Source organism: Falco peregrinus, chromosome 3 (assembly GCF_023634155.1).
Source record: "Falco peregrinus isolate bFalPer1 chromosome 3, bFalPer1.pri, whole genome shotgun sequence".
Taxonomy (NCBI): domain Eukaryota; kingdom Metazoa; phylum Chordata; class Aves; order Falconiformes; family Falconidae; genus Falco; species Falco peregrinus.
This window is the reverse complement of record NC_073723.1, coordinates 53,300,353-53,313,073: the sequence shown is the minus strand read 5'-3', so window position 1 is coordinate 53,313,073 and position 12,721 is coordinate 53,300,353. Positions and strand designations below refer to the sequence as shown.

Here is a 12,721-nt window from a genome sequence, read left to right as displayed (position 1 = left end):
CACTTAGTGGACTTGTATTTCATCTATTTTACTGCATTTTCTACTGAAGATCTCTCCTTAAAACAGCTGAATATGGTGCTAAAACCCCCAACCCAAAATGCTGAAACAAAAAGCAAATCTAAAAATTAGTTTCCCTATGCAATGGCCATTTTTTATGCAAGGAACAAAGTAGCCATGGAAATCATGGCTTAGGGAGAGGTAAAAGAAGACAGCAGATTAAAACTATCTGAATGGCTGGATCAGAAAGCCCATGTAGTGAATAGCACTGGCATTTGGGCAGGTTTCGGTAGAAAATTTCATAAAGTCTGAGGCACATGGACTCTTAGTTTAAATAGAGACTTAAACTTGGAAATGGCAACAGTGATGTAGCTTAGAGGGACTCACAAGGCACAGGAGAAGTTTTTTAAGCAAATAGAATAGGAATGGCTTTCCAGACAGCAGAGTTCCATTTTTAATTTTGTACTAATATTCTTTGTGTGATATCCTGTTGAGGTGCAGTACTTCTGTGCAATACCAAATACTTGACACTGTTACTTTATGGCCCTCCAATATATAATTTTGGTTTCTTTGCAAGTAACACTCTTACATTATACACATTTTTCCCTTCCCTACACACTTATAAGATGTGGGTTTGTTTATTTGTTTGTTTTTTCTCCCCGCATTTAGAATAAAACATCCTTTTGAAGGTAATGCAAACAAGCATCAAAGTCACAAGATGAACGTCACTGGAAAACCACAACTGCGTCATCGTTCTTTCTATTACTTTTATCTCAACCACCATGATAAAGGTTTGTAAAGTCTGGAAAATAATTCATCATCTGGATAAAATACTATGCTAAAGTCAGTGAAGTGTCTGACGGTGCTGTGTACCTCCATGCAACGGAGAAAAATGGAAATATGTTGTGTGACATGCCTGCCCAGTCCTTCAAGTCTACCTGAATATGAAGAAAACATGTAAAACTGCATCCTGAGTTTCAATCAACACAGTAAAGTCTAGGTTTGCTACCTTATCATGATACAGACATCTTTAATAAAAGGGAGCTGGACCCTGTAATCATGGGTTACCCAGCTGTTCTGAGTCCTGCAACAGCTGTCAGTCAGTAATGTCAGGGTACGTGCAGTGTGGGAGTGTCTGGTTCATTAAGTTATTTAGTTGTGATCTATTCACTATAAAAGAAATAACAACTAATGAGGAAAGTGATAAATTAACCACACAGACACACAAACATTAATGAGGAAGTCACAATAGAGACGATAATGAGGACCCAGAATGCTTCAGCTGCTGATTGATGGTCCATTAAAGGAACTACTCAGGCAGAGCCTTCAAGAATGTCAACCTGAATTTTTAACTGATAGGAAGGGGGAAACATGATTAACGTGAGTATTATGGGAAAATTGAGGCTGCTTGGGATATGAGCTATCAGAAGAGGTTTGTGGACTTAAGTAAAAATGACGATGGGATGTTTAGGGGAAGGGCCCAAGGATCCAAAGAAAAGGGAAGGATCACAGTGACTCAGAGAGGAACTCATGTGGGAAAAGGGTGCCAGCAACTGGAGAGACAGACCTGTAAAAGAGATCTGTGTGCCAACAACCAGAGGAGACCACAGGTCTTAGGACTTGTGGGCCTGGGTACTAGCCCATGGAGGGACTAGCATGCAAGAGTCTGTGTGCCAGTAACTGGTGAAACTGTGAGCTGAGGGACTGGGGTGCATGTGCGTTGTATGTGTGTTGAAGGTCCAAGTGCGAGCAACTGGAGGAGAGGCCAAGGGCACCAGGGCTGTAGGTTTGGGTGGCAGCAACTGGGAGCGATCAGGTTGTATGGGGATGTGTAAGAGGTCTAAGTGCTGGCAGCTGGGAAGACCTGGGTGTATACATATTTCTTCAGTGATTTTATTTCTCTGTGCGTGTATGTATAATTCACTAGCAAACCTCAAGATGGACTAGCTGATGAGTTGGAAGAAACATTTCCACATCGGGAGGACACAGTCTGAGCCAGTGGCTGGGGTAAGGGAGCTCAGGATCCAGGCATGGATATTAGGTAAACTGAGAGTTCATGCTAATATTCAAGGGATCTGTGATTGTGGGAATGCTTATGCAATGAGTCTGTGAGCGTGTGCATCTGTTTCACTAGCAAGCATCACAGTGCTCTATCTGGCAAGTAGGAGGTGACTTGCATACCAGTTAAAGGACCCCAGGTCCAGCCATGGACATGAAACGCATTTAGAGGCCATGCTAACATTCAAGGGGACTGTGAATGTGGCTGAGTTTATGATGAGGACACATGTTTTCACCAGAGAACCTCCCTTCTGATCAGCTGGAGGGGAGGAAGAGGACAGGGCTGTCTGCACTTGTGTGTGTTTGGGTAGTGTTATAGGTGGGTGGTGCTACCCGCACAGCTCTGTGTGTGCAGCAGCCTGTGCACTAGGGACCTCTGTGTGCCTGTGTGCGTGTCTCTTGGATACACACTAAACCTTGCTACAGGCCAGACCTGCAAACAGGTTTCATGCTGCACCCTTGGGACTGGGATGTACAGATCACCTGGGACCATTCCTGGCTGGGCATGTTGGCTGGGGAGGAAGGATCCCAGGGGTGCTAGATTTGGTGGCTCCCTTAACGCCCTTGACAAGCTGGGCTACAATTCAGTGGGATTTGGAGAAGAAAGTAGTGCATGGAAATAAAAGGGCCAGAGGAAGCAATGTATACTTCCCTGAGGGTACTTTGCAGAGAGGGATGGCAGTCACCATGGGCACAGATCATCACATTTTCAGTGTTTTGGAAGGGAGCTGCAAGAGGCAGGAATGCCAGTAACAGAAATGTCAGGTCACGCCAGATGGTTTGTTGACTGGTATGTTAATATGTTCACGTTTAAAGGTCAGCAGCTACTTTGATTCCCTGGAATGGATGTTGATGATCTTAACATTTGCCATGCAATTTGTTCTAACTCTGGGCCAGAGCAGTTCAAATGTATGGAAATTTGATGAGGGAACTAGCCTTCCTCTGAACACTACTGCATGGGACAAAGCAACAAATGTGTATGCTTCTGTACCAACATTACATATCTACTCCTCCTCTGATTTATATTCTCTGAAGTGTAGTTATATTTAAAGCATTCATAGCTGGTTTTATTAGCTTTTGTTGGAACCCAAAGATTCATGGAAACAGCCAGCCAAAATTAACAAAGATTTGTCAGAGCTAACAAACATCCTGGATAGGAAGATACCCTACTATAGCTGTCTTAAAATAACTTCCCTATTTTGACATGTCTTCATCAGCAGTTTTCATGCAAATAATTGAAGGCGCATTTGGAGGATTAAGATATGCACATAGATTTACATGGAGTTAAGAAGACACAAATGAGACTGTTCATAAATTCGACTCTGGCTAAAATACGTAACATTATAAACAGTAGGCATTTCATAATTTCAAATGTGAACTACCAGATTTATGACTGCAGAGATTGTTTATATTTTTTGAAATCCAGATTACATGAAATGGCATAAATACCCGTGCTTTCATCAGAAGACAGCTTAATACACCGAGCAATTTATTACAATATATTGTGCAAAATACAAATTCCAAAAGGTATATCGTGAAACGGTAAAATTCCATGGGGAAAACCTTTAAGCTTCTACTTACTAATTTCAAACATGAATCAGTGAAGAGTACAACTTAAAACTGAATCTCCTGGTCAGTGAGCATGAACAACTCACTTTTCAGTGGTGAGCAGATTCCATAGTGCCAAAAGAGACTGAGGTTTTATTAATGTCATTAACCGACCTAAAAATACTCAAGAGAAAAATACATTGTTTTCAATGTGCAATGCAGAAAAAATTACTTGGGAAGTCCAGCATCAGATTCAATATTGCCCTTTATTGTCTATCACAGAAGTTACATGACTAGCTCAAGTTCCTGAAAAAATACATTTTTCTTAAAAAGCTGTAGCACAACTGACTTACAGTGATGTTATTTTTCTGTGAAGAAAGGAGGTGAGAGATTAAAAGTACACATGTGGTTTAGGAAATGAAGCATTTCAACTGGACTGCTGTTCTTTATGACTAGATGCTTTACTTGGATTTGTAATTTAACTGGTTAGAGTTGCAATGCCTCAGTAATGGTCATCTCTTGTGAAAACAGTAATGAAAATTCACCAGCCCAGGTCCTACGGTTTTCCTCTGGAGCTGACTTCCCTGCTTTACAAAGACTTTTCCTACATGGTTATTAGGACTGCATCTATTATTTTTAATGAAATAGCTTAATTTTGGAGACAATCATTTGACACATTTACAGATTTCATCACAGATCAGACACTGCATTGGTCAGTCAAAGAGCCATACGTGGGGTTGTAGCCTGGGTGTTTACTTTCCTAAAGCAGATTTATTCACAGAAAGGTTTACTAAAAATCTTTAATGTAAACGTCTCTGTGTGAAATAACTGAGATATTAATATTACAGTAAAAGCCACCAGCATTAAATCTGCACCAAGTTCCACTTTTCTTTCCCTTCCTTCTCACACTGTGGTGATTCAGCTTAAAATTTGCAACAAGGATTTGCTTTGCCTGCACCCCTGGTCAGGCGCATTCCACTCTCTTCAGATCAGGACTAGTGTAAAAAGCCTATTATTTGGTTCCTACAATGTGCAGAACAAGGGCTTGAGCTGTGGATGTTGACTACTCAGGTCGACTGCCCTGCTCCTGTTCCCCATTCAAAGGGTTTCTGCTGGTACCTGGTGACCTCCCCCCCCCTAGCAAAGACCCAGGTTTAAGTGAAGGTTGTCTTTTCTGCTCCTCCCTTTCTGGGCTTTGGACTAGCTGTACAGCTGGACCCAGCAGAGTATGTGCACATTGTATTTAGAGCTGTGTGCATGACTCATTCCCCACTGCTGAGTCTATCAGGAGTCACAGCATGAGCTTAAAAATAAAATAAAATAACCCCAATATTCAAGTTAGTGGCTCAGGTTTGGAGTCAAAAAAAAAAAAAAAAAGAAAAGGTAGGCTGTTTTTCTAGCTACTTAGCAGTCTTTCTTCAGGAATCTCAGCATTGCAGAAAATCTTTTAGGCATGCTACCTAATATCTATGCTAAACAGTATACACAGCTTCATATTCCTGATATAGGCAAACTAGACCAATTTCATTGCTATTTGCATCACACGGATCAGCTCACTCGGTCTAGCTTTTGCACAAGTAGCAAATAACTGAATCATAATGTTTAATAGTCTGGCTGGCACTGCATTGTCTAAATGCAAAAAAAAGGGACTGATCCTAGACACTAGCTCTCTTTCTGCAGCTAAGCATGTCAGGTGTCTTGTACCACTCACACTGGGCAGACACAGTTCCAGGGTGCAGGGCAGGAGGCATGAGCTGTCATTTTTTTCAGGCACAGATCAGAATAGAGTGGTATTTCTCCATATTTTTTTTTTTTGTCACAGCTCTCATTTTCCACTGTTATTCGAGCTCAGGGGCTTTTGCTAAGACACAGATGCCACATGTCAGTTAACGTACCTTTGATTCTCTTAAATAGTTTCTTAATTCTTCTGTCTACTTGGACTGCATTTTCAAGCTATCATCTTCAGTGCCAGTAGTACAGATAGTCATGTCTCAAAAGAAGAAGATAACCACCAAATAAGCTTCTTTTTCTGAAAATTCAGTTGCTGTTTCTCAAATGTAGAGTTGTTGCTTAGAGACTTTTGTAGTATTTGATGCAGTAATGGCAAAATATCTGTACTTTGCTCTGTGTTATGAAGCTATTAAATTAAATAGATGGTGATCTCATTTTCCCACATCTTTCAACTACATACATCATAATTTATTACAAAAGACAGCTCTAACATCAAGTTTTAATGATTTGTTTTGTGCAAGAAGATTATGAATTTTTTGCAGCAGACAGATTCTCTGTAGCTGTTCTCCCTGTCCTCTCCTCTTTCTGAGCATCAACAGAACAAACTGGGAAAAAAACCCCAACGACCATATCAATTTAGATAGATCACTCCTCCTTCCTCCTACTTCCAAATTAATAATTTTCTAGAGTGCAAATGTATCAGTCTCCTTTATGTTAAGTTTCTTCAAAAACTATCACCAATGTCACCTTTTCCTGTTTTTTTCATGGAATTTTTTTTTCTCTCCCCACCCACCCATCCCCAGTCAAAGTTTATTACCTATACCATGTACGCTATAACTGGTGTCATAAAGGTTGCAGACAGGTTTACATTCCAGTTTTCATTTTAATTTGCTCACGAGTTCCTAAACTCCTTCCACTTGAGATGAAACTGTCCATTCTTGATGTCTGCCTTTGACTTCACCTACTGTAAAAATAAAATAGCATCAAGGAAGCTTCACTTGAATGTCTGGAACTTAAAAGAACAAAATCAAACCTCATTGTTTCCCAAGGCTGCAATGCTTAATCCTACAATACATAAACATGATTGCTCTTCCAGTGCAATACTCATGGGAAAAAAAGATTGTGTGCTCTTTATCAGATTTGAACCTTACCTCTAAACAATTTGATGGAACATTTTGATTAACTTAATGGTAGCACTTCTGCTTAGCAGTTACTAATGTGTAACTAGACCCAGCCATCTTGTTCTGCTAGAGCTCTGCATATGTGCATTTGCCCTTGATTATTATTTTTTTAACACCATCTGCATCCACGCAGTCTATGCTACAAAAAGCCAGTCAAATCTTGTCAGTAGCCTGTCTGCCTCTTCATCTGTGATTGCTTTTTTTCTTCATGCTCCTCATCGTGTTGTGGACACTTGGGTTTGGAAGCAGCTTTCACTCAGGTAAATGATGTTTGCCTGCTCAGAACAGAGCATTGGAAATTACATAAAATAGCATTGCAACTTCAGTTTAGCTTATTAAGTAACTAGTAAACTTAATAAAATACTAGCTTATTAAGTTGTTTAATAAACTTTGCTTATTAACTCTGGTAGGAGTCTCTGTTGCTCCTTAGAAGAGTCAGGTTTCATTCTGGGTGCTACTTTCATGCCTTTGTCACCAGAAAAGATTTGTCAGGGTGAGCTAAAGGTAAGCAGAGAAACAGAAAATGAAAGTATCTATCATCTCAGCCGATTAAGGAACAACCTCTGCAGCCACTCAGGACAACTGCAGGTTTGCCTTGGCCAAAAGAATAATGATCATGCTTAAGCCTTAGTGTGTGTGATTGGGAGGAATGGAAAAAGAAAAGCCACTGGGGTAAGAAAATATGAATTTCCTTAAGGGGAAAAAAGCTCTAAGGGAAAAAAAAGAAAATTAAATTGAGATAGTGAATACCTACTATGGGCCACTGCACATAGTCTGCAGACCTTATCTCCGAAGCATAGATGCACCTTTGCAACATGAAGCCTGAACTATTCCTCCTGCCTAGCAGCCCACCTGTTTGCTTTGCTTTTCATAGGTTCCCAGCTCACAGTAAGATCAATCACTGCTACCTGTGTCCTTTTCAAACCTATTTCCATTACCTTTCTGTTAGCTAGCTCCTTTAGCATGTCTGTCACTTACAAGTATCATGAGACCTCCAGCTGCCCCTGCCACAGCACTGCAGAGCCTCCTTGGGCAGCTCTCTCCCTCAGGGACGTGTGGGAAACTGGCTGCCAGGGTGATGCAGGGGCTACGCTGGCACAAGTGTCACACAAAACATACTTCATCACTGGAAGCTGGAAAATTGAAGAAAAACTCAGAAGCATAACCCCTTCCATGGCCTCTGCTGAGGACAAAGCCAGTGGTGCTAGGTGCCTTGTGGTGCCTGCTCTGCTGTCCCTATGGAGAGCTCATCCCTGTGTAGGCTGCTGCCAGGGGCAATAAATAAGAGCGGTTCTTGCCTTGGACGATTTGTTGGAGGAACTGGTGGAGACCAACGCTCTATTTCACTCAGCCACTGAAGACCAGATATAAACTTTTGTCCTTCTCCCTTAGGTGGGAAGCCCCATCCCACACCCAATTACCTTGCCAGGAAAAGCGGGGCTGCCCCTGTCCCGGTGCTCTGCCCCATGCTGGCTTTCCTGGCTGGGTCCCCACACAGTCACACGGTGGGAGTGCATAGCAACTTGGTTGACATCAAACATCCCCACTGACTACACCCCAGTCCACGAAAGACCTGCAGAGCACTGGCTGGCAACCACCTCCCCCCCCCAAGAATGAATCTTGAGCTCTGGAACAAATTTGAATTTCTGAGAAATACAAATAGGCACAAATACATCCATTTTGAATGCAGTCTCAGCAACCTCAAAGGTCTTTCTGAAATTAAACGTGGGGAAAGGAGGAATAGAAGTTTATTTACCCTTTCTTCCCTAGAGGTTATTTACCCCTTTCCTCCCTGGAGTTCAAATGAGCAAGCCACACTGCCTTTTGTGCTAGCCAAGCCATAGAAATGCTTTCATTTATGCCACAATTAGGCCTGAGTGCCTAGATTAGGTGGTGCCACTTGCTTTCCTCATAGCAAGTTATCTTGGCTTCCACTTGCTTTGATTTATACCCATATTTCACAAACCACTTTGCAGGCGTGTCAGCTTACTTTCATATTGGCTGTGGTTGAGCTTACTTGAACATTTACTTTCTCACTTGTTTCCCACAGCATCTCAATGATCTGGTGGACCAGGACTAGGTGGGCTAAAAAATATTATTTTTTTTTCATTCCACAAATACAAAACACATCTCCATTTGGTATTAGATGGCATCAAGACCATTTCAAGGCTCTGTTACCAAAAAACCCCACGGGCTGGAGTGCAGGAGCTCAGGTACACGGGTGCTTGCTGCTGCACACACGGGTGCAAAGCGTGCAGCCAGGCGCACAGGACTCGTTGCACAACAGGAAGGTTTTAGAGCTCAAAAGATGGAAAGTTCGGTATCTTTGGAAATGCAAGGCTGAGCATCAGTTTCTTAATCAGCAGTTACAGCTGCTGTCAACTGCCTTCCTGGCACCCCCCTGCTGGTGGTGGAAGTTGTTTAGGGAATATTTTGCAATACGAAGTTCACCTCTTAAAGGAGAAAGCAGAGCATTTTTTCCATTTTTCAGCTGTAGGGCCAAAGCCTTTTGCACACTGGTTTTAGAGTACTGTAAAATATCAAACAGCCTAATAAACAGTAGAGAAGTCCTGACCTTTCTTTACTACTATTTTATTCAGCACATATGTGAATGATTAATTTGTGCCAAATAACTTGTACGCTATCTGTGAGTGCATGACTTCCCTTAGTTTATTAAACAGGAGTGCAGTAAATACCCCTCCTTCTCCACCACTTTTGGCTTTTGTCACAAATGCGCTAAAAGTATTTGAAATTTAAGTAGCTGCTGGTGAAGTCAGAATATTTTTTGCACATCCCTCACAAGATTCACTGTGTAAGACGTAGCCGTGCACTCCTAAGCATTTGGATCATCTCAGATGGAGCCACATATTAGCAGGATTACCCTTGCTAAAGGTCTTTGTCCCAGCTGCAGCAGGGCTTATTTATCATTAAACTTCAGAATTCGTTATGTTTACACAGCAACCCCATGCAAATACACAGGCGTGCAGTACAAAACTTTTATGGAAGTGGGAAAGTTGTGGGTCCTAGCAGCCAGAGCCCTGACTCCTCTCCATGGATGTGCAAAAGAAATGAGGGCAGGAGGAGCATCATGGTCACCTCCTTCAGATCCAGGGACCGCAGGATGCAGGCCTTGACCTCCGAGCTGGGCATTAGGGATAGTCATTAAATATTTGCTGATAATGTGAGGGGCAGGTTGCTCCAGTGCACTGGAATCTTGATACTTTCAAGCTCTGACAGGAATGAACTTGAATGAGATAAATGTTCTTGCGCTTACAAAGTATTTTTACAATTATCTGCCCAAATATTCCTGGGAAATGGGAAATCAGTTCCCTCCATTTATTGGAAAGACAGTTATATCAGGAGGCTTAAGTAAGAGCACAGAGTAAACTGCTGTCAAATCAGATTGAGAAAAGACAACCCACCAGTACCTGTTTGCTGGTCTGATGTTTTGGTGCCCCGATGACGGTGCTGTTCAGTCCAGCAGTCACAAGCAGGAGCATGGCACTTGGTGAGAGCAAACCCAGGACCTCTCGCAGCGCTGCTCCAGCACAGCCACAATCGTTGCTAAGACACTTCTTCCCCCTTGGTCCCCAAACCCACACAGCTGTCAGCTTTGTCACTGTTGGCAGATAGACCTCAATAACTAAATGAAAATGGTGGGAGCAGGAGAGCCAGGGGTCCCTGCTGATGGGTCAGGGGATGCCAACCCTGATGCTGCTAACTGCAGGGGAGCCTGGGGCTGTGGTCTCAAAACCCACAGTTTGCCAGGCAGCTGAACAGCAGTTACAGCCAGGTTTTATAACCTACTTCTTGATCTTTATAATAAGTATTTTTTTCTCAGCATTTTCTAAGCTACTTCCCTGTAAAAGGAGGAGGATGTCTCTGACAGTGTTGCAAGTATGTTATGAGTATGTTGAGATGGATATTGAGAAGGTCAAAGTTTTTCCTCTTTTCAAGTAACGAAGATTAAAATTTCCAAAGTTTAAAACATTCACCTAAACCTTGTAAGTACCTTGACACATCATTGCTACATTTTTTTCTTAAGCTTGCAGCCTTTTATTTCACATGTTATTCAGAAACATAGTTTCCATATAAATGTAATAAGGAGTAATGTCCAGCTTCAGATTAATGGGAGAAAATTACAAGCAAATCAGATCAACACCTTTGGTCATTCCAGGTACAGGAGCCTGCCATGCTCCACCAGCATCTCCAAAAGCACAGGTTCACGCAACTGAAAGAAGGCAAAGCATTACAGAGACATGTGCTCAGGCCTTAAATTTCATAGGCTCTGGTAAGAAATCCTCTGCATTATAGATTTTTAGTTTGTTTTTTCCAGCATCTCCCCTCTAGAATGCTCACGAGGCTTGGAAATCTTGCACCACTGATTAGCTTCTAAATTGCTTTAGCCACTTGTAAGGTTACACCAACAGTATTGGTGTGTAAGAAGGATTGCAATTGTTCATTTCATTCTCAAACTGGAAAGAAAAGAAACAGAAGCTGGCATTCCTAAGGTCATGAGTGTAAATGTGTGTGTATATATATATATATTAAAAATATATATATAAATATATATATAAATATATATATATATAAAGGAACCATACCTCTTTTCTTAAGGAAAAGCTGGTATTGCTATGCTATTAACACATACCTAACACCCCTCCAGACATTACTGCAACACAGGTAGGTACTAGACATCCTCAGAAATCAATAAAACAGACAGAAATGCTCGAACTATACTTTCCTTATTAGAGTTCTTGCTTCAGAATCCTCCCAGAATAAATCCTTTTTTCTTTTAATTTAAGATCTCATTCCTAATTTCAAAGAAGTATGCCTATGTCCAACCTACCTTTGCATTTTATTAAGGGACCAACTTTTAGATTTATTAAAGCTTTAATAGACAGTCCTTTGGGTTGCAAAGTGCAGCAGATCCATTAACAGGTCATTGAGTGCCATTATACAGCTGTTTTGAATTTTCATGTCTCCACATGCACTACATTCGGATACACAGGAAGGTAATTCAGGTGCTGGGGAAGTGCTTTTGGCAAGGGGTTGTTGTTGGAAAACAGATCCCATCTCTACCGACATGGTGAAAATGCCATAGTAGTGCGTGTGGATGAAGTTTTGTTTCAGTACTGCCAATAAGGAAGTGTGCAAGTTGCCCTCCTCAGGAAAGAAAAGACATACTCAAACAGAAAGACTTGAAAACGATTATTGTTTTAGGTTAATCTATTTTTAAAGCAATTTATCAACTATTTGGTTGAAGCTCTGTAGAGAAACAAAGAGCTTGATTTAGGTAAGGAAGCTGACACCTCTGCCAGGACCTGTTATGCAGCAGGTTGGCACTGTCAGGCTAAGGTAACTTAACTATGGGTACTGAAAGCACTTAGAAATGAAGCCACAACTGAACAGCCACCGTGCCTACAAGTGACAGAAGTAGAATAGTTCCATCAACTTAAGCGATAAACTGAAGCCCATTCGTGAAATCAGTGGGTGTCTTGCCCGAATGAGCAGTGCAGGATTAGACTCGATTGCACATTGTGTCGGCACTAGTTAGAAACATAGAACAGATGTCACGTAAATAGGGAAGTGTGGGACAAAACAGAAATAATTGTAAAAATGTGCCCAAGGATAAAATAAATTGATCCTAAGACACTAACAAACATTCTTGTATAAGACGAAATGAGTCTTTGTACTGGGTTGGCTTTTATTTTCCTGCTAATATTGCATAACAGAACTACACTGGCTTGATGAGGAGGGGGGATAATAAAATAACTTATCAATGCACTATTAACTCTACATGCTCTTACCTAATAATAAGATATTGATGTCTTCTTTAATGTCTGTCCCATTGTTGAGAACTTTCTCATTACCCCGCAGTAGCATACACAAAATGGCTTTTTTAATATACTCATGGCCATGAACGTTTGGTGCTAAAGACTTGCTTAAATGGTCAAAGATATCCTATTTAAGAAACAGCAAACACTTACATTGCACATTACCAACATTAGAATGGAATCTCATTATCCATTAGCCAGTATTAGTGCAATTTATAACTTACTTTAGTTTGAGTTTTGCAGAATTTCTTGATCTTTGCCACATCATCAGTTGAGAACGTGGGTGCTATTTCTTTGCTCATCAGTTTGATATTATTAGCCAGCATTATTGTCCTGGGTATTTTCCTCCAGATGCAGAGAAATGTCATG

At 41.3% G+C, this 12,721-nt stretch overlaps 2 protein-coding genes across 2 annotated transcripts in view; one reads left to right on the top strand and one right to left on the bottom strand.

Annotated features, from left to right (window-relative positions):
- Positions 1 to 6,090, top strand: part of MEP1B (meprin A subunit beta) — a 32,478-nt gene extending 26,388 nt beyond the window's left edge. The window contains exon 15 of the mRNA XM_027795773.2: positions 667 to 6,090. Coding sequence (XP_027651574.2) covers positions 667 to 684 — 18 coding nt within the window. The 3' untranslated portion in view covers positions 685 to 6,090. The remainder of the gene's footprint in view (positions 1 to 666) is intronic.
- Positions 6,091 to 11,373: 5,283 nt separating this feature from the next.
- Positions 11,374 to 12,721, bottom strand: LOC114013952 (maternal DNA replication licensing factor mcm3-like). Its single transcript, XM_055798231.1, has 3 exons — positions 12,577 to 12,721; positions 12,326 to 12,479; positions 11,374 to 11,678 (listed from the first exon to the last, which is right to left on the bottom strand). Exons 1-3 carry the CDS (start codon positions 12,718 to 12,720, stop codon positions 11,536 to 11,538), a joined length of 441 nt encoding a protein of 146 aa, XP_055654206.1. The 5' UTR covers position 12,721; the 3' UTR covers positions 11,374 to 11,535.